Source organism: Sipha flava, unplaced genomic scaffold (assembly GCF_003268045.1).
Source record: "Sipha flava isolate LNK unplaced genomic scaffold, YSA_version1 195_pilon_pilon, whole genome shotgun sequence".
In the NCBI taxonomy this organism is placed as follows: Eukaryota; Metazoa; Arthropoda; class Insecta; order Hemiptera; family Aphididae; genus Sipha; species Sipha flava.
The window spans coordinates 494,628-520,466 of NW_020272762.1; the positions used below are offsets into that span (position 1 = coordinate 494,628).

General features: G+C 30.3%; 2 protein-coding genes across 7 annotated transcripts; one reads left to right on the top strand and one right to left on the bottom strand.

Moving 5' to 3' along the window:
- Positions 1-735: 735 nt before the first annotated feature.
- Positions 736-3,592, top strand: LOC112681717. Its single transcript, XM_025552012.1, has 8 exons — positions 736-1,101; positions 1,203-1,425; positions 1,691-1,866; positions 2,528-2,586; positions 2,794-2,917; positions 2,975-3,069; positions 3,135-3,310; positions 3,370-3,592. Exons 1-8 carry the CDS (start codon positions 977-979, stop codon positions 3,451-3,453), a joined length of 1,062 nt encoding a protein of 353 aa, XP_025407797.1. The 5' UTR covers positions 736-976; the 3' UTR covers positions 3,454-3,592.
- A 3,004-nt stretch (positions 3,593-6,596) lies between these two features.
- Positions 6,597-24,117, bottom strand: LOC112681723 (focal adhesion kinase 1). Of its 6 annotated transcripts, none has more exons than XM_025552023.1 (22): positions 23,757-24,117; positions 23,475-23,564; positions 12,481-12,649; positions 12,182-12,313; positions 11,974-12,105; positions 11,741-11,896; positions 11,480-11,668; positions 11,337-11,414; positions 11,024-11,246; positions 10,900-10,941; positions 10,718-10,816; positions 10,393-10,590; positions 10,064-10,280; positions 9,173-9,568; positions 9,020-9,099; positions 8,491-8,957; positions 7,670-7,816; positions 7,456-7,590; positions 7,298-7,397; positions 7,110-7,234; positions 6,937-7,043; positions 6,597-6,858 (listed from the first exon to the last, which is right to left on the bottom strand). In XM_025552023.1, the coding sequence occupies exons 3-22, from the start codon at positions 12,598-12,600 to the stop codon at positions 6,699-6,701; spliced, it is 3,303 nt and encodes a 1,100-aa protein (XP_025407808.1). In that variant the 5' UTR covers positions 12,601-12,649; positions 23,475-23,564; positions 23,757-24,117; the 3' UTR covers positions 6,597-6,698. The 6 variants fall into 6 exon arrangements, with proteins under 6 accessions (XP_025407808.1, XP_025407807.1, XP_025407804.1 ...); XM_025552022.1 differs by having other exon boundaries at positions 23,475-23,579; XM_025552019.1 differs by lacking the exons at positions 23,475-23,564; positions 23,757-24,117 and adding exons at positions 15,843-16,670; positions 19,091-19,263.
- Between the last annotated feature and the right edge of the window lie 1,722 nt (positions 24,118-25,839).

Sequence of the window (25,839 nt, forward strand, 5' to 3'; positions counted from 1 at the left end):
AAAAAAATGCAAATTGTCCAAAACAAAGTCCTGAGAATAATTGCAAATGTTCCGTGGTTTGTCAGAAATCCAAATCTGCTATTGATACTTTGAATAAACTATTCGTTGATTTTTTTCCAAATATATGGTGCTTAATGTCAATATTAGTAACTTTACCAGTCTCAACAGCGTCATCAGAAAGATCGTTTTCGATATTGAAAAGATTGAAGTCGTGCTTGAGAAATAGTACAAGCGAAAATCGACTAACAGGATTATCTCATGTCAATTCATCGAAGTATTTCAATAAACACTGAAGAAGTGATAAATAATTTTGCAAATCTACCTCGAAAATTAGACTTTGTCCTGTAATTAAATTTATGTATTCTAATTTTCATAGTTATTAAAAATAAGTTAATTTATAACCTTCATTTAGTATATATTTTTTCATAACCCCCCGCCGAAATTAATTCCTATATACGCCACTGCGTATTTAATACATTAATACATATATACTAATATTAATAGTATATCTTATAATATAAGGTACACTATATAATATAAGGCTTATATTATATACTGGAAGTACTTATTTTTAACTATATTTAAATAGTATTCAAAGTCGTCGGTATCGCATTATAAAATATCGCCCGAACCATGCACCTTTTTTTGGGGCTACGATATGCAACTCAACATACAATTTGATGATCGACAATAATATAACAATCTTAGAAACCACTGGGCTCCCTTATCAAATATTTCTAGCGGAACATACGTTTTTGGTGTCGTAGTGGTGCACAGTATTTTTAACGACCCGTGGACATTTTTCGAATCCGAGAACTTATGTTCTATGTTCGAAATAAAACACTAATTACCATTTTTATCAAGTTGAATGTAACGTCCGGAACGACCAACATCGTTTATGCTTTTACAGTTGAATCGTATTAGCCGTGTGTTAGGTTGCACACGACTTCAACAGCTTGGCTTTATATAAAGCTATATGCATTTCAGGACTACGTACCATAGTCTTTTGTTCTACAAGCGAATATTTTGTCATTTCCTCCAGATGCCTATTTACGCTGTAATTTTCCGAGCGTCGAAATCGGGCTCAATAGCCGATAATTGGTAATTTATTAACATGTTTTTATATTGTAGCATGAAATCGTTGGTTCTCTTAATGTTTAATCAGCTTAGAATGATTTGAATTATTTTGAATTTAACTATAGGGACGTTGCTCGTGGGATGAGAGACGCTAGTCCCAATTCGTTCGCCAAGAAATTTGCTACGGTAACAGAAGCAAAAAATTATATCAAAGGTTTCAATTTTAAGATTGTACAAAATGCAAAATCCATGAATGTTGTTAGTGGAGATAAAGGTGTAAAAAGAAAAAAAATCAAAGAAGATCAAAACAATTCAGTAATTAGTTCAGTGAAAGAATTTTCCGAAAAAGTAATTTTCCATGTTAAGTTAAATTTCCATTTAACTTTCATTAACTATCAGTTGTTCGCACATTTAAAAAGATTTTGTAGATCTATTTTTCATACATTTGTTTACATAATGTTCATACATGTAATATACATTTTAAATAGTTAAAAAATTATAAAGATATTCATTGATATGATTTATTAGGTACTGAATTTTTTATTTTATTATGAGACCTATTGAGTATAAGTTATTCAAGTTTTAAATTCTTAATCTTTGGTTATCTTTTCAGGTTAATAAGGCATTCAATGATTTACAAGTATCATTGACATGTTTTCCAGGATTATCAGGTTTTTGTATAAAGCAATTGAAGGATTTAAATTATGAAGTTATTGGTAAACTTAATGAAATATTGAAAGTAAATGAAACGGAATCCAATAAAGATGTACCTTTATCTAACACCACAAAGTATGTTTTAGAATTTTCTTATAATTACATATTAATTCAACAATTATATATAACAAATAATAATAATAATAATATAACAAACAAACATTTGGCCAATGGCGGATCTACGGGGGTGGATTTGGGGGATGATCCCCCCATGGGCCGAAAGTTAAAAAAATTTTTTTTGCCTCCAATTCAATTTTTGCATGCACAATTTAAATAAAAATTATTTTTTTATTATTTTATTTTCATTATTTATTAATCAAGAAGAATATACTTGTGTATACATTAGTATCTAACTTCATATTAGATTACAGATATACACCTTGTATTTATATCATGACCCGGAATACAGCCATAGAGTAATGGCACAGTCATCAAGAAAATTAAATTTTGTTTTGTAAATTTAGTAGAATAAAGCTTATACCTATACATATTATTTACGAAAATATTTTATATCCTCCCTCATGATAAAATCCTAGATCCACCACTGCATTTGGCATAAGTGGATGTTATTGTTCTCACCTTATTGCTGTTTATTTGAGTATTGATTAATGTAAATTATATTCTAAATTTCCAATTGTTTTATTTAGATTTTAATGAATTTTATTAACATCACTAGAATCGTATGAATACAATAATATATCTATAAAAAACATTTACCAAATTATTATTTTTGTAGTGACCACATTGTAAATGGAACCCTTCCAACTTGTGAATCTATATTGTTATCTGATAAAGGTAATTAAAATTCTTATTTGTAAAATGTATTTAAATATTGTTTATTTTTTAAGCAAGTAAATGTTTACACACAAGTTTACTTTTTTAAAGTATTTTAATTTTAAAATTATTTTCACATTTAACATATTAAAATTAAATGTTTTCATCAATTTATTAATTTAAATGAAATTATAAATATTATAAATATTTATATTATATACATTTTAGTTGTTGATTTCCACTTTAATGAAAAAAAGGAAGTAATTATATATACAGATGGTGCTTGTTCAAATAATGGTTATAAAGGAGCATCTTCTGGGGCAGGAATATGGTTTGGAGATTCTCATCCTTTGTAAGTGCTTTTATCAAAAATAATTTTTTCATAAAATTTAAAAAATAATATTATTAGGAATTCATCTTTTAAAGTTCCTGGAGTACAAACTAATAATAATGCAGAAATTTATTCAGTCATTAAAGCAATTGAAACTGTGAAAGAAATTGCTGGTAATTATTGTGTAACACGTAAACAAATGATATAATTAAATCAAACTGAATATATTTATTATTAGGTCTAACTAAAGTGAATATTCATACTGATTCTGAATTTGTCATCAAATGTATGAATGAATGGGTGCCACGTTGGCGGACCAATGGATGGAAAACGAGTGCAGGGTCTGAAGTTAAAAACAAAGAAATGTTAATGATGTTAGACCATTTAATTAAGTCGATGGATTCAGTTAGTTGGGTACAGTAAATACATTTTATATTTTTATTTCATATTTTATCATAACATATTTATTTTAGACCCATGTTACTGGTCATAGTGGCTGTCATGGTAATGAAGAAGCTGATAAGTTAGCTAGACTAGGAGCTAAGCATGGTTATTGATTTGTAATCTAGTTTTAGTGATCATATCATTTTTTTTTTTTTATTGTACATTTATGGAATATCAGATTTTTAAGCTAATTAATGAACATAATTCTTTTTTATAATTATGTAAATATAACTTTTAACATACAAACTATAAGAGATTATTTAAACTAATATGTTAAAATGATTTTGAGTTAATTTTATATTATTATTTTTGTGAAATAACAAAGAAGTTATATATAAAATTGTTCTTACAACATATACAATTAATACATTATATGAAATGTGATAGTTATATTATAACAATATAGTTTTTTAAGTATTAGTGAGCATTTTCTACAATGATTGTATGAACAGCAATATATCTTATGAAAACTGTGACTTTAATCTTTGGTTTTTTTTTCAAATACTAAAATTTAGAAATGATTCTAATGCTTCATTTGTAGAATTCAGTTGTAGTGGAGAGGATATAAAATAGTAATTTGTATAAGGCTTAATTTTCTATTAATAGTTGATTTTCCCGGTTAATTTTCATCATGGAAGTCTTTGAGGGAATTTGATCGATTTTTATTTTTCCTTAGTATGGGTTCAATTTGTATGTATATTAATGTAAATATTTTTGTTTCATTTTTCGTTGGTCTTAAGATGTTTCCATTTTGTGAATTAATTTAGTATATGATCTAGTGAGATTTTTAGGTGTGTTATTGAGTAAGATTTTTATCTTAGGTACCATAGTAGTGTTCCTTTCATTGCTATTTATCATATTGTGGACGTGGAAATTATAACAGAAGATACTAAATTATGAGACTTCTGCTTTAATTGGGTGTTTTTGAAAACTATCTTTTATTTATTTATAATTAAAATATGCTATTTTTAATAAATGAAAATAGTATTTTTCAAAGATAGATCTGTACATTTTGATAATGCAGAAGACAGATATGCCTTATATTGGTGGTTGTGTATTCTTTATTTTCAAATCCTTTGAGTATTATTTCTGTTATATGTTGAAGTTAGTGGTTTATGATGTTTATGGGGTTGAAACCGAATTCATTGAGTAGAATAATTGTTAGGGTTCTATTCAGTAGAGCATTATTTATTCTAGAAACTTAAAGAGGGTAGATGATAGGCTAATAGGTATTTAACTTTTTGGTGAAATTTTAGTTTTCCTTGACTTGTGTATTGGGATGATTTCAATTTGTAGTTTATATATATACAAAATGTGTTATTATTTAGATGATTGAAACTGAAAATTGTTTAATGATGACATGATATATCATTACACCTATGTGATAAATGATTATATATCAAATAAAATAATGAGAAGAAACACTTCAGGAGAAGAGGGTTATAACCCATTAACCCCTGCTTGGCTTCACCACTGAGATGATGTAATTATTCGGTCCATGATCTATGAAAAAAATTGTAAACAGGATGATGTGCATATACGTATACCTATTTTTATATGGCCTGGTAACATTTCAAAATGACCTGTTTTGTTCACCAGAAAAAAAAATTGAAATTAAGTTTCTGATTAAAATTAGTACCTCTGTGATGAATAGGTCTAAAATGTATCTATATTGTTTGATAATGGTTTAACTATGACATTAATCTATATTACTTTCGTCATTCTTAAATGCGATATAATTTGTTGTATATTTATAACATGATTAAAAACTTGTAATAAATAATAACGAACATAGAAGTTAATATTCTACAATTTTCCTTAAGAAATTTGAGTCTTATAACCCAATTTTTTTCACGTATTTGGATATGTCTGGATGATTTTGAGTTAGTCTAGTAGTCAAGTATATTATACTTTTTTTAGTGTTAACTTTGATTGGTCAAATATAAGCAAAAATGCAATTAATTATAATATTTTAAGTAAATTAATAACATAAATACATATTCTAAGTGTCAACACTAATATAAAGGAGTAAAACTGCAAAACAATAATAATTGATCAACTATAATAAGGAAAATTTGAGTGAAGTAAGCATATTAGTATTGAACTTTATGTAAGATATATAAATATAAAATCTAAACCACTGGATTTTTTCTTTGTATGTACATTTGTATAAATGATTAGATTAATAAATTATATTACATTCTACAATAACTTTGACCTATGTTATAAATATGTTTGAAGAATGTTACAGGCAAATTATATACAAAAGTTAGTTTGATATCATATTTTATTATTTATGTAAAAAACAAAACAATACATTGCCACTGTATGAAAATAATAACATTTGAGCGTTTAAAAAAATATGTATAATCACATGAAAATTAATACTATTTGTAAAGGTTATGGTTTCCGCTTTTTTTTGTGACCATTCCAGCTGTAAAATACTATCGATTTTTAAATTACCACATGTGTTGTGAAAAAGTAAAATAAAATAATATATTTCTATAATTTATTGTCTACTTTTTTTTTAACATAAATGTCAACTTGAATTTGAATAAAATTAAAAAATGTGTTACATAAATTAAAATAATTAGTTAACTCTTAATGAAAATTTTACGGTTTGGAAATGTTAAAATTGTATCCTAGAATAGATCAACACTTATAATTATTGAAAAATGTAACAATTAGAAAATACAATTGATGTAAGTAAAAAGATAATTAGTTATTTATTTCTATTGCAATAGTATTTTACTTTCATAAAAATGAGTAGACATTTTTAGAATGGAAACCAATAGCTTTCACTCATAATTTCTAAATAAAAAACTCACACATTTGATACAACACTAAAATAATAATTGGTAAATGTCAACATGCATATCACTCAGACATAATAATAATAATAATAAAAAAAATAAAAAAAATAACAAATAGACTAATTAATTTTTATGCACAATATTCGATTATTTGATTCCATTTATTTGGAAAATAAATTACATAACAATATTATTTATAAGTAAAATATTTTATGACTAGTAGATTGGGATCAAAATAATTTTTCACATATGCACCCAAGAATTATAAAAGGAACGAATAATAATTCCAAATATTAATAGCGACGAAAGCAGTACATAAATTGTATTTTAATACATAAATAGCATTAACGATGCAGAATTCTATTCAATGATTTATAAAACTAAAAACATGTCCCGTTAATAAATTATTTACAAATGTAGTTAAATAAAAATAAAACGTTGCTAGGCAGTCGATTAATTATTATATTAAACAAAATAATATTTGTAATAATATTGGTGTATTAAAAATGTGTAATAAATTAGGAATGCATACTATAAAAGTACTACTATGAAGTGGCTACTCCAGAATGTTGTTCTTTAGAAGCTTCTGACTGTTGTCCACTGATTATTGCTTCAACTTCAGGATACTGCATGCGTACTGAGTCGACAACATCCAGTAGGTTTTTTGCATCCATAGCCAATATATGACCTGAAGATAACATTTCCCTAAAAACAAATAACATTTGAAAATAAAAAAAAACTTATATAATTACATAATAGTATACTTAATGTGGTAATACTTACTTGCTGTACAAATAATCAACAGCAGTATGGCAGTAATTTTGAGCAAGTTTCATTGCATTGACAAGCTCTGACATGTCTTTGCTGAGAACTTTATGTGCCATCTCCACCTAAAGTAAAATAAAAATTTTCATCAATCATTTTGGATAATTATTATTTTATTATGTTTGTTTTACTTGTTTGTGAGCACTTTGAGGGAAATAAGGTACCAGGCTATCAACGCTAGTCAATAAAGCTCTGAGTTGGAGACCCACTTCTTTGACTAGTTCCAAATATCGATTAGTCTGATTCTGTTGAACTCCTATTAAATTTATCCTTTTATAATTCAAATGTAATTAAATTTAAGAAATGATGGAAATTTTACCTTGCGACAGAGTCATAACCGCTTTGACTACTAAAGTGGTACATTCATACACCTTATCATTAGTTCTGTCCAAATCAGCTGTTGGAGTAGGTTCGAGTTTCTACACAGTACATTAAATTGTATAATAATAATTTATATATAAATATTATAAGACTCACTTTTATTACAATAACTCGTTCTTCAGTAGGTTTGGTTTTGGTACTTCGATCTAGTGACGAAGGAGGTGTCAAAGACGATCGGCCATCAATAGATTCATTGTCTGATGTGCTAGCCACTAATGACAGCCTTTTTTTCTATAATAACAAAATTTGTATTTATTAATGAAAATTTAAAAATTTAAGTGATTGGGTTAAAGGATAGGAAAGTACTTACTAAGTTGGTTTCTTCTTCAGCTAGCCACAAGCTGTCTCTTTCGGACTCAATTTGTTGTTGCCTTAGCTTACGTTCTAATTGTTCTACATCAGATAGAGGTTCATTATCATAAACACCAACAGAATTGTTCCCAAAATGCTTAGCTCCCTAAATATATTAAAATGCAAATTATTTATATTTCAAAAATAATAATGATGTTATAAAGAAAAGTTTTTAGTTACCTACAAATACTATGGAACTATTTAAATCTAACGAGTGACAAATATAACAGTTATTTAATGTTAGCATGCAAGAAATATACTATATAAGTAGCAAAAAAACAACATAAGCATGGTTAATGAGGCTAAACTTTTACCACTTTTCTCTCTATTTTTCTAAAAACAATTATTTATCTTGAAAAAATACTGATTTAATATGTTATAATAATATTTAATAATATTAACCTTTTTTTTTTTTTTTGTCAGTTATATGTAACTAACTGTAGGATACTGAAATAATAAAATGTTAATAATGGTAAGATAATTATAATGATATTATTGAAATTCTAACATAACTGAAAAGATTTAGTTAAATATAATATAGTATCCAAAAAGTTTTGAACTTAAAATATGTTGCAAGAAAAATAAAACCCTGTAATACATTTAACTTTAAAGAATAATGGATTGTTTGGAGTTTAAGCATCCTACTACTACAACCTTAGTAGTAGGTAAGGTAAAAGGGTGAAAAGATAAAAATAGAAATGTGCAGAAAATAAGGGATGAAAAAGAAACTAAATTACAATCATGCAAAATGTAACCGGGTACATCACGAAACCACTGAACCTCATTTTTTATTCCTCCACCAGTCGCAGCAGCGCATGTGCCCAGACTGCCGTCTGAACACCGTCTCTTATCTGCCAAGTTTGGTAGTGTTAGTGAAGCCGCCCCTGAAGTGAAATTCCTAGGCAATGTTTTGTTAGTAGACGGTTGGCTGCTACCACCCCCATCCATAGATATTAGTCCCACAGAGTCCATGCTCAGTATACTGTTTCCGGCCGAAATGGTTTTGTCGTCATCAATGTCATTAAGAAAATCTACTGTTACCGTGTTGAATCCAGTGGCAGGTGTCGTGTACACGGATGGGTTGACGCCCCGTTGTTCATTTTCTTTTAACAGATGAGCCAGTACTTCAGCGTTCTGGGCAACTATATACGTGGAAACTGGCAATTCAGTCTTGTTGTTATGGTCCACATTCGGTTGACGAGAAGGTTTGGGTGGAGCAGATGGGTCGTCTAGAGAGCCACTCGATCCTGAAAAAAAAATTGATTCCATTAGCTTAACACTAACATAAATCGATTTTTGTTTTACTCACCCCAAGATAAAGTATGCACTCTCCGGTTTTCCCTCCTGAGGGTTTCTTTTTGTTGGTGTCTCTCTTCAATTAATATTTCACTGAAAAAATTAAGGAGTCCCAACATCAAGGCACATGAATATTTATAGTAAATATGAAAATCTTTCGGCGTACTTGAGCACTTCTTTTACGTCTTTGAACGTAGGCCTTTTGTTTGGTTCGAACGACCAACATTGCGACATGAGGCTGTATAATCTTGGAGGACATTTCGGAGGCAATGCCAACCGTTCACCATTTTCAATTTTGCCGATTACGTCATTATTTTTAATCCCTTGAAATGGTTTCACACCCATCATCAAAATCTCCCACATGCACACACCAAACATCCAGACATCGCTGGCTGTTGTAAACCGTCTGAAGTTGATAGACTCAGGTGACATCCATTTGATCGGTAGTTTCCCTTTAGACGCTTTATAATAGCTTTGGTCTTGAACCCACCGAGACAATCCAAAGTCAGCTAACTTTACGCAATGATGTGAGGATACCAGCACATTTCTGGCTGCAATGTCTCTGTAAAATAATTTTTTACACTCAATTTATTAATTAATTTTAATAGTGAGAATGCACAGAAAAAACAAAAAAATTAATTAATTAATTTTTACCAATATAAATTAAAATTTTTTAAATTCGCCAAATACTTATTACTAAGTTAAAAAAATTAATCTAGGCACATTAGTTAGGGTAATATTGATTACTGAAATATTATATTTATATAGACTATATAATATAGTACTATGTATCCATATGATATTATCGCATGTGTTATTATAATTTTTCTGTTTTTTTCTTTTCACGGTCATTGCAATATAACATCATAACAATAAAAGAATCCATGACAAAAAAGTGCAATGTTCTGATTTTTATAACAAAATTAATATTTCAAAATAAATATAATAGGAAATATAATACTAAAAAAAAATGTATATTGTAAAATATTCCATTTGGGCTATATTATATTTAAGCATTAATAGTTGACACTCTTGATTAACAATGCGAAATGTTTACCTGTGAACAAACTTTTTGGATTCTAAATACGATAGAGCCGTGGAAAGCTGATACGAATATAGGATAAGAGTAGCCAAATCCAAATGTGCCTGATTGTTCTGCAAGTAAGCTCGTAGCTCACCGAGTTTGGCTAGTTCCATGACTATCCATACAGGTGGCGAACAACATACGCCAATCAAACGTATTATATGCGGATGATCAAATTGTTGCATAATATCTGTATATACGAAGAAAATAAGAAAATATTGATGGTTTTGTATATAATTTCATAAGTTTTGATCATTATTGTAATTAGTGACTAAACTGCGTCGATCTGTGCATGTACTTACACGCTTCTTCCAAAAATTTGTCAGTTGTTGCCATGTCTGCATCGGGCTTACATGTTTTTATCGCTACTGCTACGGCATTAACGGGTGTTTTTTTAGTTGACCGCATGTGACATATTCCCTTGTGCACATCGCCAAATTGACCTTCTCCGATGATTTCACCTAATTCCACCTGTTCACGGAATAACTCGTAATTGCAATCTAAAACAAATATATTGAATCAATTGCCAATATAATACTTATTTTATAAATTCATGTTTAAAGATTATTATTATTTTTGGTTGGGTGCAATTTATTTTTTACTAGGTAAATTCTTAAAAATGTTTACTTGCGAGAGTTGAGTAATCGCCTTCTTCTTCTACAGTACCATCATCGGGATAATCGTCGGAAAATCTTGGGGGTACTTTGGATTTGATTTTCCCAGAATCTATAAACAGTGATAATATTTTAGTCATACCTGAAATAAGTTGCAATCTTAATTATTATTTTTTAACACCCATCATTACACACCTTTAGAATCACATGGACAAGGAAAACGATTCCATATGGCAGCTTGGAATTAAGACGCACAAATAGGTATAAGATAACATAAATTAACCATCTATACGGGGGTTCCTTCGTGTAATATACTAACCTTTTTTGTTCCATAAGGAGACATTTGTTTTTTTGGCTAGTTGGCAGTAGCCATCAATCAGATTTGCTAAGTTGTACATGTGTTCGAGTGTTGAACAACTCAGCACTAAAGGATCGGCTGATTCGGCTACTTGAAGTTGCACAAGGGTTTTACGATGTGTTTCACACTCGGACACTAGTGTTTGAATGTTTTCGATATGAGCGAAATCTGCCATTTTGGTAGGCTAGAAATGCGAAATAAATATTATTTATTAACATATTTGAATGAACACAATATTAGATATTTATTTTTAAATATTTATATATTTTCTTACTATTGATCCTTGGTTATTAATATAAGAAATTCCGTGTCGAGGTCCAATCACCAGATCTACAGGTATCGTCCAACCAGACTAGAAATTATTAAAATATTTATCATAAAATTTGAGTTTTCTGGAAAACAGTTCCAATAACTTACTCCAATCGAACATTTGAATTGCTCCTCGTCATACTTGTAGAATGACCAAACCAGATTGAGAAACTGTAACACGCACTCTTTTTCTGGCGTTTGCAAAATTTTTTTATACTGTTGTTGAATCATTTTACGTAAATTCTTTGGTTTAATTGATTCCAGTATATAATAGGGTAGAAATTTGTTCAGTCCAATCTAAGTGAAAAAAAAAAAAAACATTAGTTTCGCTGAGTAATAGAATATTATAGAACCATCAGTGCATCATACTTCTCGTTCCAGGTATTCTAAATTGGATTTTTTTTCTAATGACATTTGTGGCATTTCTCTGAAAAAGCATTTTATTTGTAAACAGCAAAGTAGCACAGCCATGTCCGTGTCCACTCGAGTTGCAGGATCATTTTTTTTCAAATAATCGAACCGAACCTGAAAAATGTGTTATTTTAGTCTCGTTACGAAAAATTGTATTAAAATAATGAGCCGAACTAAACAAATTTCCTTACTTGGTCGTAAAAGAAGAAATATGTAAATCTATCTTTTTCATACAGATCTTCCATGTCATCCGGAGAATACCGCACGCGCAACTCAAATCTCCACTCGGACATCGGGTATTGTTCATCATATTTGTTGTAAATCTATTATGAAAAAAATTGGAAAATATAAAACTGTAATATAATGTTTATGTAAGAAATAAATAATAATAATAGGAACCTCGGACATTGTACAGTCTTGGTGTAACCAGTGAATCTCGCCAGACAACGGATGGTATAACTGTAATCCGTAAACACCTTGATACTGTGGACATCCATTAGCCAAACGACCAATAACTAGAGATATGATACCCTAAAAAATTAACCATCAACATAAAATTAAAAACATTACAACGTTTGGCGCCCAGAAAATGTGCGCCATTGATCAATAGTTCGAACAAAATTTAATAATAAGCATGTATCTATTATTCTGTTTTAAATACTCAGTATGTTCTATAGAATATAGAATGTTCGGTATACCTTGACATTAATATTATCGACGAACTTCACGATATTAAACCCATTGTTTGGAAGGTGTACTTTGATTGATCCGGTTTTGGCAGCTGGAGCCGCTGCAGCTCCGCTGCCACTTTCAGCCATTTCCGTAGTTGACTTAACCGACGATTCCCCTGGTGTTCTGCTACCATGACTGGAAATTCGAGTTTATAAAAATTTATAGATAATCGATAATTAGTGCCGATTTTTAACATGGGTATGTTTTTCTATTAAAATTATATTATACTTTAATGCATCAACTCCAGTCGTGTTAAATGGAAAATGTAGTAAAATACTTAAACACATATTAAAATAATTTTTAAAGTCCGTTGACCACTTACCAACAAGAAAAAAACATTTCAGGTAAGCGTTAGGAATGTAAATAAATATCGTGTAAATGACTTAAACGCATTAATTAACGATAATGCTAATACTTCGGAACTCGTTAATTATCATCCATTAAATTTTTGGTTAATATATATATACACAAGTGATGTTTATAATGTCAGTTTGAACGAGAGTACATCATCGAATCGACAAAGTTCAAAGGTCAACGTAATTATACTTATTACTACACGGATTCATCCCACGCAACATGTCTAATTTATACCAGCCTACAATAATAAACGTAGGGGCACAATATACCAACATGGAAATGTCCTTGTTAGATTCTAAAAAGTTTAACGGCTAATTTTCATGAATTATTAATAATAAATTTTTTAAATAAATCTCATCTTGTATTGGATACGATTTAACGAAATAATTGTCCAACACAGGGGCTTAAAGTGGAAAAAAAGGGCAGGAGAACTCTAATCCGTACATCATTCTCAACATTCCATATAGTCCCATATAACATAGATTAAATATAATAATATATTTAATCTATGCATATAATTACTAGATAATTAATTATAAATAGGAATATACATTATGCGATGTTGTTAGTGAACAATTTTTTCTACAAATTAGTTATGTGCTGTAAAAATATATAAGCTTGTAAATTACTTACTTATTGTTTTAAATAATAGATTATAAATATATTTTAATAAAATTAAAATAATTAAAGAAACGTGTATATAAATATATAATGCTAAATAATTTTCAATAATATTTAATATTAGACAGTTTTGTTTATAACACAGCGACATCAACTAAATTGCAAAACAAATTTTTCAACTGTTTTTTTTGTGCATGATTATTTTTAACAAACAGTTGAGCGTTTCAATAAACTTTTTGGAGAAATGTTAAAGAGGACGCTTTATAACCGCTATAAGAGGGGACTGAGTCCTTTTATGTCTCTCCACTTTGAGCCCAATTCGAAAACCAGTAATGTTTAAATTTAACGAAAATTACAAATCACAAACTTTATAAACTAAAATATTAATTTTATAAATTGTAAATATTTTGGCAGTCGGTCAAGTATGGTTTAAATGAACATTTCCTTGTTCATTCTTTAATAAGACTAATATTATTAATGCCAGAAGCATCTTATTTCATGTTTCGGTATACAAAGTATAGTAATTAAAAATTGCAGCCTCTAAAATCAAATGAGACATAATTTATAATATTCTCGTACTCAAACTAAGAGGAAATAGAAACTTAAAATCTAATCATGAATTTGTAATTTATTAACAACGAAAGAAAGGTAGATTTTTTTAAAACATTTAAAGAATAAAAAAACAATAAAAAAAGAAGTTACATTGAATTAAAAAATGTTATCAGACATATTTAAGATTAAAGTAAATTTTTTTAAATAGAAAGGAAAAAATTGAAATTTTTCCACATTCCAAAAGTGTTAATCATTCGAACTGCAGCGCTTCGAGTGAACGTAAGAAACACGCATGCGGATGTCGATAGAGGTATTTGTAATAATAATATCGTGGGCTACGTATAGAAATCTCAAGAAGCAATTTTATATTAATAAATCTATTCAATTACACACACACACACACACACACACACATACTCATGTATAAGAACTAGAATAGGAAAATTAGTCCGAAGCAGTGTAGGTACATACATATAGTTCATACCGGATAAGTTTAAAATATATAAGACAATAACGTTGTAACGACTGAAAGGCAATTAACATAATAAAATTTAGAAGACACGTACAGGCTTTCTACATGTAGGAACACTGCATAAATGCGTGGACACGTTTAAAGGACGCGCGGCGGACGGACATGATGTACGATGACAATGGAGCGAACGAAAAAAGTGATCCTAAAGTTTTTTTTTACGTCAGCGCGAAGGACAATGGACTTGCTGCGCCGGACTCTTGCATATTATGCGTGTGCATTGGCAAACGAACAAAAACTCGTCGTACCTCGCGTTGCAATAAAATAACAATAACGATAATAATAAAGTACAGAACGGTTTACTATCTTATTTTTCCACACACGGGTGCGTGCGTTGCTTACTCGTGTACTGTTACGTTTACAATATAATCTGCACACGACTTAGAATCTGGTTTTTACCATATAACCACGCATGTGCGTGAGCTGTGCGCACGTCTCGCGGCTACGACCAACATCTGCTGAACCATAATACATATATTATACATATACCATCGCGGGAAGGTCTCCAGCGCGAGAAAACGGAGAAAAAAATGCCGCCCACTCGGCGGGTATAGCCGACGACGACGACGATGATCGTAAGCACAGACACATTTACACACCTTTTTTGTCTTTCGAGGTCGCAATGACGCAATACACCTATATACCGGTAGCGGCCGGACGATATAATATTACTGTGTCCAATAGGAAAATGGGAAAATTTGAAATAACTCTCGCAGATGTTTTTACATAACTATAATATTGAAAACAGTACCTATATAATATGCCATAGAGTCCAAAGGTTAAAATTAATGTCCGTAATATTTGCGGTGTCCATTTGAACGTTGTTGTTGCGTGCGATATTATGGCTTCTTCCAATACTTCAAAATTCAAATTTTGCAGCAGCTAAGAACTAATTGGACAACAACCGATTACGGTTACAATTAAGTGAAAAAATAACGGGGAAGACAACTGACGGCCCCAGGTAGTTTTGTAATTAATTTGTTAATGTTATAATATAATATAATATAATATGTAAATTTCAGAAATGTAAACGTACAAACGGAAATCAAATACGAGTAGAACCTGCGGATCCTTATAGTCTTATATATATATATATGACATACAATATAGATTCTGTTTTTTAGTTAAACTATTATGAAAAAAACATTTTTCTACTTCTCTAAGAATTAATTCAAATTTCTTCATTTTCTGGAGGACCTCGAATAATCACATGGGAAAAATGGATGCGAAAAACGCGCGCGACATGGCATCCACCCTGTAAGCGCCTACCTTAGCCGCTTGAAACGCCATGTATGCGAAACGTTCGAGAATCCGCCGTTGGTTGTGGCGGCGGTGGCCGTCCGTTTCCGGTCGACCGCCGCCGGCCGTTCGCGGGTCGGCGTCGTCGCGGCCACAGCTGCTCGGGGCGATCCGCACGACGACCAAAACTTGGCGGCCAACTTGCGTCCGCTAGCCTTCAGAGCGGTCCCGTTACCACCGCCGCCGTTGCGGCCGGTGTACAGGTTGCTGTGGCCATGGTAGCTGTGGGGTCGGGGCGGTGACCCGGGCGGTGGCCGAGGGCCCCGTTCCACGTTCACCTGGTGCAGGTACTGCGACCGGCGGCCCAATAGCACGCGGTCAAGTACGCCGGCCAGCATTGCGGCCGCTGCGACGGTGCGACGGGTGGTGCTGCAGGTGATGATCCGGCGCGAAGACGTTCGGCATCAGCGCCGGGGTTGGCGTGCTGTGGTGGTGCGCCCGTCGCCTTGCACAGTAGTACATTGTATTACTTTACGCGTCTCCGTCGTTTTTCGTTTCGTATTTATTTATTTTTTTTCACTTTTCAGAAAACCAGTCGCTTTTTTCGTTCACACATGATTTGTATTTATAACTACGAGCGTGCAAGGTACGCATGTATACCCATAATGTCGTAATACATATATGCTCGCGCGTAATGCAATTACATCAAGTAATATTATTATTATGCGTGCGTAAATGGGCGTAAATTTTTTCTCTCTTAGGGTTTGGCCATCGCTGCAGCCGCGGGTTTCAGCTACGCATAACGGCGCGTGCAATAACGCGGGACGAAACGACGGCAAACAGGTGTGTCTCCGACACCTTAGTTAACAAAAAAATATACAAATAAATATTATTTATAATACTATACGTATGTTAATGTTAACCCAGCGTTCTTTATATGTATATTTATAATACTTTCACTGGACAAAAAATGAAACGTAATTTATTTCTCCAAAAACGTATTCGAATATTCTCAACCGATAGAGAACACGTCATATGGTCGGTCGGTTTATGTAAACGGTACGTTTAGCTGCAGAAATAAGGGGCTACTAGTTTCACACATTCCTTTATTATCACATCGCAGTACACCGCTGCTGCAACAATGTTCATTTTATAATGACATCATTATACGAGTAACTATCTCGCCTTCGTACATCAAAGATGTATGTGTGTCTGTAGTGGACGTGGGTCGAGAGGAAAGGCTCCGGTAACGTTCCGAGAGGGTTTATTATTTAAAGGAGGGCAATAAAATCGTTGATTTTCTTCTCCCCTTCTCTGGTATCACAATTAATGAAAATATACATTTTTTTAAGTGTCATCGCATGTGCGGTAAGATAAATCAGGCTAAATTTAGTTAAACCTGTCAACCGAGGGGACCAATGCCAAAAAAGTGATTTTTTTCCTGTATTAACGCTTTTAAGTGGCATACGAGAGTTCTCAATTCTTTTTAGGAATACATATTAAATTAAAACCATAAAAAGTTATAAGCGTAAAAATAAAGTTATGATGGAGAATGTAAGAATACGAATTTCTGTTGTGCCCTTGGCAAACATATACGAACAAGGTAAAACGTGGGATTGGCTTATAATCGGACAATATTATTAAAAATATTATTTGTTATGTCCATTGCTCCTAATAAAGTTATCCAAACATATTTTGTTGATTTCGAGCAGAATAATATTGAAGATATTAATCTATTTTGCGTTTCAGGTTTCTCAGACGTCAACATTAAATTAACGTACCGTGTAATAGGATAGGCGTAGTAAGGTACTATATTATTAAACACGGTCACTAACACATAATAGTTTACACGACAGACATTAAAAATCTATTTCATTTTACTAAAGGTATGTTAATCACTTTTAAATACATGACTCATTATAGAAGTAACTTAAACTCTAACAATTAAAACCGTATATTTTGTTCAAATGGAATGATTTTTAACAGAACGATATTGTATGAAAGATAAAATTCGGACTGCTTTTGTATCCATGTTCTCCACGTATTGGAATTTATCGAGTGCGTTTTATAAATTATTTTTATAAAAAATAGATATTTCCTTAATTCAAAGACGTTGTACACACAATTAACGATTTAATTTAAAAAAAGAAAATAACACTTTTAAATAAAAGGTTAGACAACATTACAATTATTAATTAACATAACTATAATAGTACGAGTAGAGCTTAATAAAGATTGCCCCTAACTACATAAACAGTGTTAATTAATAATATCTTATTTGATATTTTGAATACTCGAATAATAAACAACGCGAACGTGAATGAAATTAGTTTTAAATACATAAGAGTCCAAAATAGATGGTTAATTTGTGGAAATCTTGACGTTTTAATTCGACCGTAATGCTGTGAGATTAAATCAGTCGAAGTTAGCCAAAAATAAAATAAATTTAAACGTTTTATTTATGAGTTACTAGTTTATACCCGTATTCATATGTACAACACATTTTTATAAATTGGAATGGAATGTTAATTATAATATATAAAAATTTACTTTTTATAACTGGTATCTAAATGATTTTATTAAAAAAATTAATTAAAAAATGTGTAACAAATGTCATTAATATTCACCCCAAAAAAAAAAAAAAAAAAAAACACTACTTAAATATATTACAAGTTTGATAATATTATAAATATATATATTTAATTTGAATACACTTAAGTTCAACGATTCAACGTGAAATTAACAATTTTTACACTACATATAAATAACTTTCACAACATATCCCGATGACAAATCACGAATAAATGCACATACCGAGTACCATTGATTATTCATCGTAAGAATGAGATATAATAAATGTGTGGTAATTTAATTATGAACAATTAAGTGTGACATTTAAAATAGTTTTAACTAACATTAAGATAACTCATAATTTTAAAATATGAACACTTTATTAAGATTATTCATGAAATTATTTTTATAAATAAAGTATTTTTAAGTAAAATTTCAAATGACTTATTTAACTTAAACGGAATGCTTGTTTTTTAAAGGTTTATTTATTACATTTTTTTTTAGAAAAAAAAAATTTTTGATTAATTGTGTGTACAACTATGTAATTATTATATTTAAAAATAAAAATAACATTATAAATAATTTCTGTTAAACCCCATAATTACTCAGTAGTTAGAAGTTATATACGCAAATATAGAGATTTAACTTATGCTCAAATTCGACTAAGATATAAAAAACGCACTAAAAATCGATTATTAAAAATTTACGAGTAAAATTTAAATATGTAATGACGTATAACAGTTTTCTTATTTTGTCGTTGATTATTATACGTAGACACTTTAAAAAGATCACTAATCACTAACGAATACGTAACGGAACGGACACGACCGGGCGCGGAAAGGCAATACTGGTCGCTAAGGCTAATAACCGGTAAATACTGACTGGAGCTGGATTAAAATTAATACGAGAAGACCCCATATGCGCGGACTTGGACTCCTTCCAGTCTGAATAAACACGATAATATACAATTCAAGGTTTTCGTGGTGCTATCTGGTATTTAAACAAAATAAAGACAGCCAATTAGGCTATAAATCTGCTTCAGTAACGATATTACCCATAGAATATTGGAACAACAAATTATTGAATTATATACAAATAATTGATAATACAATCGGCTCTTTTTAAATTGTCTTTTTTTTTTATTGCTATGACGTTTATAAAATGTAGATAACCGTTTATATAATTTCCCTTAGTAAAACTCATAAAAACCAAACAGACAATTTTGTTTATGAGCATGACGTTAAGTTTCCATTTATATTATAAAAATGTTTTAATTAACTGTAACAAAAATATTTACATTTTACGAGTTAGAAAAAATAAGACAAGGCTTTTATTATAAATTGAAGATTTATTGAAAATTTTAGAGTGATTTTCATTCGTAATAAAAAGCCATTAATTATCTATTCAAAACAAGGCATTTTGTTCTTAGTAAAAGTATAAATATGTTTAATATTTTAGAATACAAATAAATAGATAAAACTGTAAGTATATTAATATTTTTTTCTTTAACTTATTAGTTAAAATGAAATAACACACATTAAATAATTGCAAGTTATAATTTCTGTTTATTTTAATGAAAACCAATACTTACCGACGTACCGTAACACTAATACTTTAAGTTAATACTTCGAACTTCATATAATTAGATTTTATTTTTTATTTAATGTACAATATAAATAATAATAAACGCCATAATAATTAATTTTAATCAATGATTAAACATTATTACATCAATTATAATTGTTCTAAACTTAAATTTTAGCATAGATTAAATACATATAATTCATATTTAATTTTTCGTTTGAAACTTAAATGAATAAACATTAAATTAAAGACGGAAATTAAAAATAACATCTTACTCACAATCATTAATTGTTATTTGGTTAATTTTTTTTTTGTGATCTCATTTTCGTGCGATAAATAAATAAATCAATAAAAGTAAATGGAGTATATTCAATTAGTATAGAAATAGCGAATGAAAAAAAAAAAAAAATAGGCAAACATATTTTAAATAGTCTCAATATTTTAGTTCGAATTTTATTAGTTAAATAATTGATGTTTGATCTATTCTCTTTTAATCAGAATCTAATGTGTTGATATTTACTTCTGATCTAGTGAATTTAGGTATCTATTAAAAATAAGATCAACCTTTTAGTTGTTGAATATTTCTTATATGTTTCTTGAAATAGAAAACACCATATTCTATTACAAGATAGAAATTATAATACAAACAATGCAAAAAAAGTATTTTAAATTACAAACAATTTAACTGGTAAAAAATAAATTTGTATTTATTATGTTGTATGTGTAATACTATAATGTGTATTAAGTAATCAATGGGATGAATAATTACTTCATTAACAAATTCATACGAAATACATGATCTAAGTGAAATTACACAACAGAGATTTAGATTAATTTTTGATGTTATACTTTATTAGAATTATTTGTACTTAGTTATAATATACTATGAATTTTTTCGAAACTCGCAAAATAATATTAACATTTGCCAAATTACAATGTAAAAAAGTCGACATTTCACATAAAATTTTACTAAAAAAAGAAAAAGCAATTTTTACTACATACATTTGTCTCCGAATAATTTCGGTTTTATTTCATAGAATTTGTGTTTTAAATTTACTATGACAATGATTTAGTTTTTATTCAATAGAACTATTAATCTAAAAATGACCAAGTATCATTTAGATTTATTACATATATTTCTACTTTCATTGTATTTTTACGAATTTTTCGATTACTCTACAATTATAAATAACTTATCGTCAATTAAATCAACTTTTTTAAAACTTCTGAAATCATTTACTTACTTAAATAAAGCGTTTTTCAAAAGAAAAAAAAGAAATTAAAATTCATGTACCATTCAAGATTCTTTTTTTTTTTAATAAAAATGCTTATTATAAATTTTCTTTTTAATCTAGTAATTTAGAGAGACGAATTTTATTAAGACCTGTGAAATATGTCTGTATACTATTGTATTTTTTCTATTTCAAATCCAACATTTTGAGAAAATATATATTTAAAAAGTATACTTTTCTTATGGCAATTTAAAAATGTAAATAGGTTAACTAATAATTATTCATTACATACATAGATAAAATAACATATTTTGTTCATTTAATTGTTAATCTATTTGTATAATAATAAACTTAAATTATTTAAATACTAAAATAATTAAAAGCAATTTAAATTTTAAAAACCTACTCATACATATTATCTATTACTCATACTAACTTAAAACCAGTTTTTATTGGATATAAAAATGTATAACTTAAATATAATTATAATTGTATGAAACATAAAATAAAATAATATATTTCAGAAAATAATTATACTATCAGTGTAATTATATACACAAATAGTGATGGTAATTATTGTAGTCATTTAAAAAAAAACTTAAATGTTTAAAGAAAGAAATTAGTAAATAAGCTTTGATTTTGAGGCAGGAATGTGTTATTGTAGGGAACAATATAGACATCATGATCTAGATTCTTATATTATCATTGATGTGTGATTTCATTTATATTAAAGACTGTCAAAATAATATTTAATTCTAATTTTTTAATGTAAAATGTGATCTTTGTATAGAATTTTCATAAAATATTCATAAAAATTAGTACATAATTTTATGAAAACCAAATTCAAAATTATTGAATCATATTACAAAATACAACAGAGAAAAATTGACAAGTAAGAAATCAATACTAAAAATATGATGAAGTAGATTACAAAAACGAAAAAAAATATACTATCACACTATGATAAAATATATCAGCACAAAATATTGTACACAAAAAGTTAAAGTCATACTTTGATATATTTTAATATTTTGTTATAAAATAATTGAAAACCTATTTAAATAGAACTGATAGTTTGACTATAGTAATTTAGTTATGAATTAATACTCATAGTTTAACTAGAATGTTTATGAAGAGAAATAAATGTTTGTATACAGTTTAAAAATTAAGTAAGTTTACAATAGTTAACCTATTAGTATACAAATAAGAACATGAGATATTTAGCTGATGTTTTAAGACAGATTTATAAGGATGATGTCATACTAAATAAACAAAAATAAAAATTCAAATTATAAACATTAATTAGTTGTTATATTAAATTTGAACTATTTAATGCATCGACTAAACAATGGATTAAACATATTTATATAAATATAACTTTTTTTTTTGTCTTCAGAAAAATAGTATGGTAAAATTAGTGCTTTATTTCTCACAAGTATTTTATTTTGTTCATCATTAAGATATAAAATATGTATACGCATTTTTAGAAGTTTGTTTTACCTCTCTAAAAATTACAGAATTAAACCAGTCCTATCCTATCCAGTCCACACCTATCCTTAATGTTAACTTTTCCAATTAATACATTATGAATTTGATAAACATTAAAGAAACAGGTTTAGAAGATAATTGGGCTGATGTCCTAATTGATAATATGTAATATTATGTTAATGTTGTATAAAATAGAATAATATGTGTTAAATTTTATTTTCATACAGTAATGAAGATACTTAATGAATATGCAAATTAAAATAGTAGTTAGTATTGATTAGCGATTACCCACACATATATTTAAAATTGTTAGTTTCAAACGAACAATTAAATCATTATATAGGAATTCCTTTATTATTTCATATTCAGTAGCCATTTTATTTACTTTTTATATAGGCCTAACTGATGATGAATTTTTAATTTGAAACCGGTTGTACTTTAAAAATCTAATGATACTCCATGTTAAGATTTTATTTGTTTATTAATTTGTATATATAAACTATTTATTTTTTTATATTTGTTGACCATTTATTTTTTATTATCAAATTAATGTTGTAATATAAAAATTACCAAAGTGTTTTATCTGTATATGTAAATGTAACCACTCCCTACTTCCAACACAAGCTTTTAGCTTACAGGAGGTAGGTTAATCAAAACTGTATCTAATTTGTTAAACTTTATTATTTGTAACCATTTATTTTGATTTTTTAAATAAAAAAATAAAAAAAAATTAACCATTGAAAAAAATCTAGATCCAATAATGTCTAATAACATGAATTCAACTCACTTGAAACTCCATGACTTCTTAATTATACGTTTCAACAGGATGTTATTTTCAGGCAGGATGTACTGCCACCATTTGTTCACAATTCTTTGCCTGCGGACAGATAAACTGTGATAGGAACAAATGTTAGAAATCATTTTTTATATTTAACCGTACACAATAGACATGTTTGCATATAATGTATTTTACTAAGTAGGGAAGGTTGGATGTTTACCGAGTTATAATCAGTAACAACAAAAGTCACAGTGTAGGGCAAGTATTATGGGCACAGAGCCAACGGCTTACCTGATGGAAGTCAAACGGTTTGCAGCGTTTCAGATTTTTTTCGTTTTCGGCCTGGTCATAAACACAATAGGGGTGGACAAACGAGTATTAAACGTAATCAAGGTTTTTGTGAGATGTTAACACAACGGTGCTGATGCATTTAATGTTATGCTAGTCTTATGTACGCTATCGGTCGCGGGCGGATTATACGATATGGACGACGGACAATCGATACGGGCGACAACGTGAGTACGTTTTTCGATCAGTGATTTTTTTTTCTCATCTTTCCACGTACCGCGTCAACACGGGAATATCAGGTATATTGGTGATTTGAAAATTTCTCACGAATTTCTATTATCACGAAAACAAAAATACAATATTATTATTTTTAATGATTTTTTTTTTTTATTCCCCGCATTATCTGATAAGCAGGCTGCCGGGCCGGCCGGGAGAAAAACAACGTAGGCAAGAGCGCCGTCGGAGCGGTGTCATCGACCCGCAGGTACGCGGCGCGGCATCTATCGTTCCGAGTTCGCGTTACCGTCGCGACCGCGGCTTGAAACGCACGTGCACGTTTTCGCGACGTGCAAATATACGACGGCCGCATGGACCAATCGCTATCGGAGCGGGACCGGTAGATCGCGTCGCAGTCGTCCGCGCGTTTCCCGTAATCCGCTATCACGCACGCACACAAACCGCGAATCGTTATCGGTTCACGTTCGCGCTGGCCACACTGAACTAGAACACAATATCAGCAGTATCGTATAGTGGTTTTTTTTTTTTTTTTCCACTGATTCGTTTTTTTTTTTTTTCTCCCCCGATTTCAATATTATATCGCGCCGCAGTACGTATTTATTTTTTTACCGGTCGTGTACCTCTGCGCCGTTCGACGTGCATAATATCCGTTCCGTCTCCCGTCGATTGATCGTTGCAGTCAGGTTTTTTTTTTTTTTTCGCTCCACTCTCTCCCTGTGTGTGTCTCTCTCTCTCTCTCTCTCTTCGGTTCCATTATCACGCCGGAACGGTATAATCATCGGCTTCTCGCGTGTCCATCGCCACTCGCAGCGCCTCGACCGCCGCCGGTCCATCAGCACGCCGCCGTCGACGTTCCGTGTCGCGAAACGGAAAATTCGCGTTTACCCACGTCGTCGCACCAACTGGTATACGCCGCGCGAACGCTGTACGTGGTACCTGGCCGCGGTCGCTGCTCGGCGTTTTCCGGTCTTGCGGTTTCCGTCCGTTCCCTTTTTTCACCCCCTCGATTTCAACCGTCGGTTTTGTTTTTTTTTTTTTTTTTTTTTTCGTTCTATTTTTATCCTGCGATTCGCACGGACCGTTCAAATGATACCGGTCGATCGCGTGCCGCGTGTGTTGTGCAGTGCACCGTCGTCGATGGCGACCTGAGCTAAACCTATGTTGGCCGTAGACGGGTCGGTATCCGCATACGGCCGATGAGTTGTTCGAAAGCCACCAGTCATGGACTTCGACTCGGACCAAAGCCTCAAGGAGTGGGCAAAGGACAAACCGCTCAGCATACTGCAGTTGGACCCGGCCGACCGAGCTGTCCTCCGCATAGCCGGTGAGTGCATATTCCATTACTCGGTACGTGTAGTCTTCGGGGTGTAGTTGTCGGTGTCCAATGGTCACAGGTCATGAATTCACATTGCTTCGTAATGTAGGTTAATTAAGTTATCCCATCTCACACCACCACCCCGATGACTCCGTGAACTGCTTGCTCTTGATTTTTTATTCATCAAGTGTACTCCTCCCCCAGGTTGTTAAATTTCAACTCCCGTAACGTCGAAATAACGTTTACCAATTTTACTCGCAGTTTCATTATTCCATTGCGATACGATTTATATCAATGAAACATGCATGATGTTTATACTCATTCGTTATCATTAACAAAAAAAAAAAAAAATAAATAAAATCATGGCATGTTGTCACCGATCCAGTTTAGCATATTATTAATCGTGTAACTGGGGATACTGTCCCACTGTTGTATAATATTATAAAGTCATACTGCAGTGCTACAGTTTATGATATTTGTGTTTGAAAATGTTATCACTATCGACAATGTGTACTGTACATTACCTTCCAGAGT

Excerpts from the sequence above, each read along its gene's own strand:
- LOC112681717 (XM_025552012.1), top strand. The coding sequence starts at position 977 with ATGCATTTCAGGACTACGTACCATAGTCTTTTGTTCTACAAGCGAATA. Across the intron at positions 1,102-1,202 it reads GGCTCAATAGCCGATAATTG|GGACGTTGCTCGTGGGATGA; the intron begins GTAATTTATTAA and ends ATTTAACTATAG. Across the intron at positions 1,867-2,527 it reads CCTTTATCTAACACCACAAA|TGACCACATTGTAAATGGAA; the intron begins GTATGTTTTAGA and ends TTATTTTTGTAG.
- LOC112681723 (XM_025552019.1), bottom strand. The coding sequence starts at position 16,210 with ATGCTGGCCGGCGTACTTGACCGCGTGCTATTGGGCCGCCGGTCGCAG. Across the intron at positions 9,100-9,172 it reads GACGTAAAAGAAGTGCTCAA|TGAAATATTAATTGAAGAGA; the intron begins GTACGCCGAAAG and ends TAATTTTTTCAG. Across the intron at positions 7,235-7,297 it reads GGTTATGACTCTGTCGCAAG|GAGTTCAACAGAATCAGACT; the intron begins GTAAAATTTCCA and ends TAAATTTAATAG.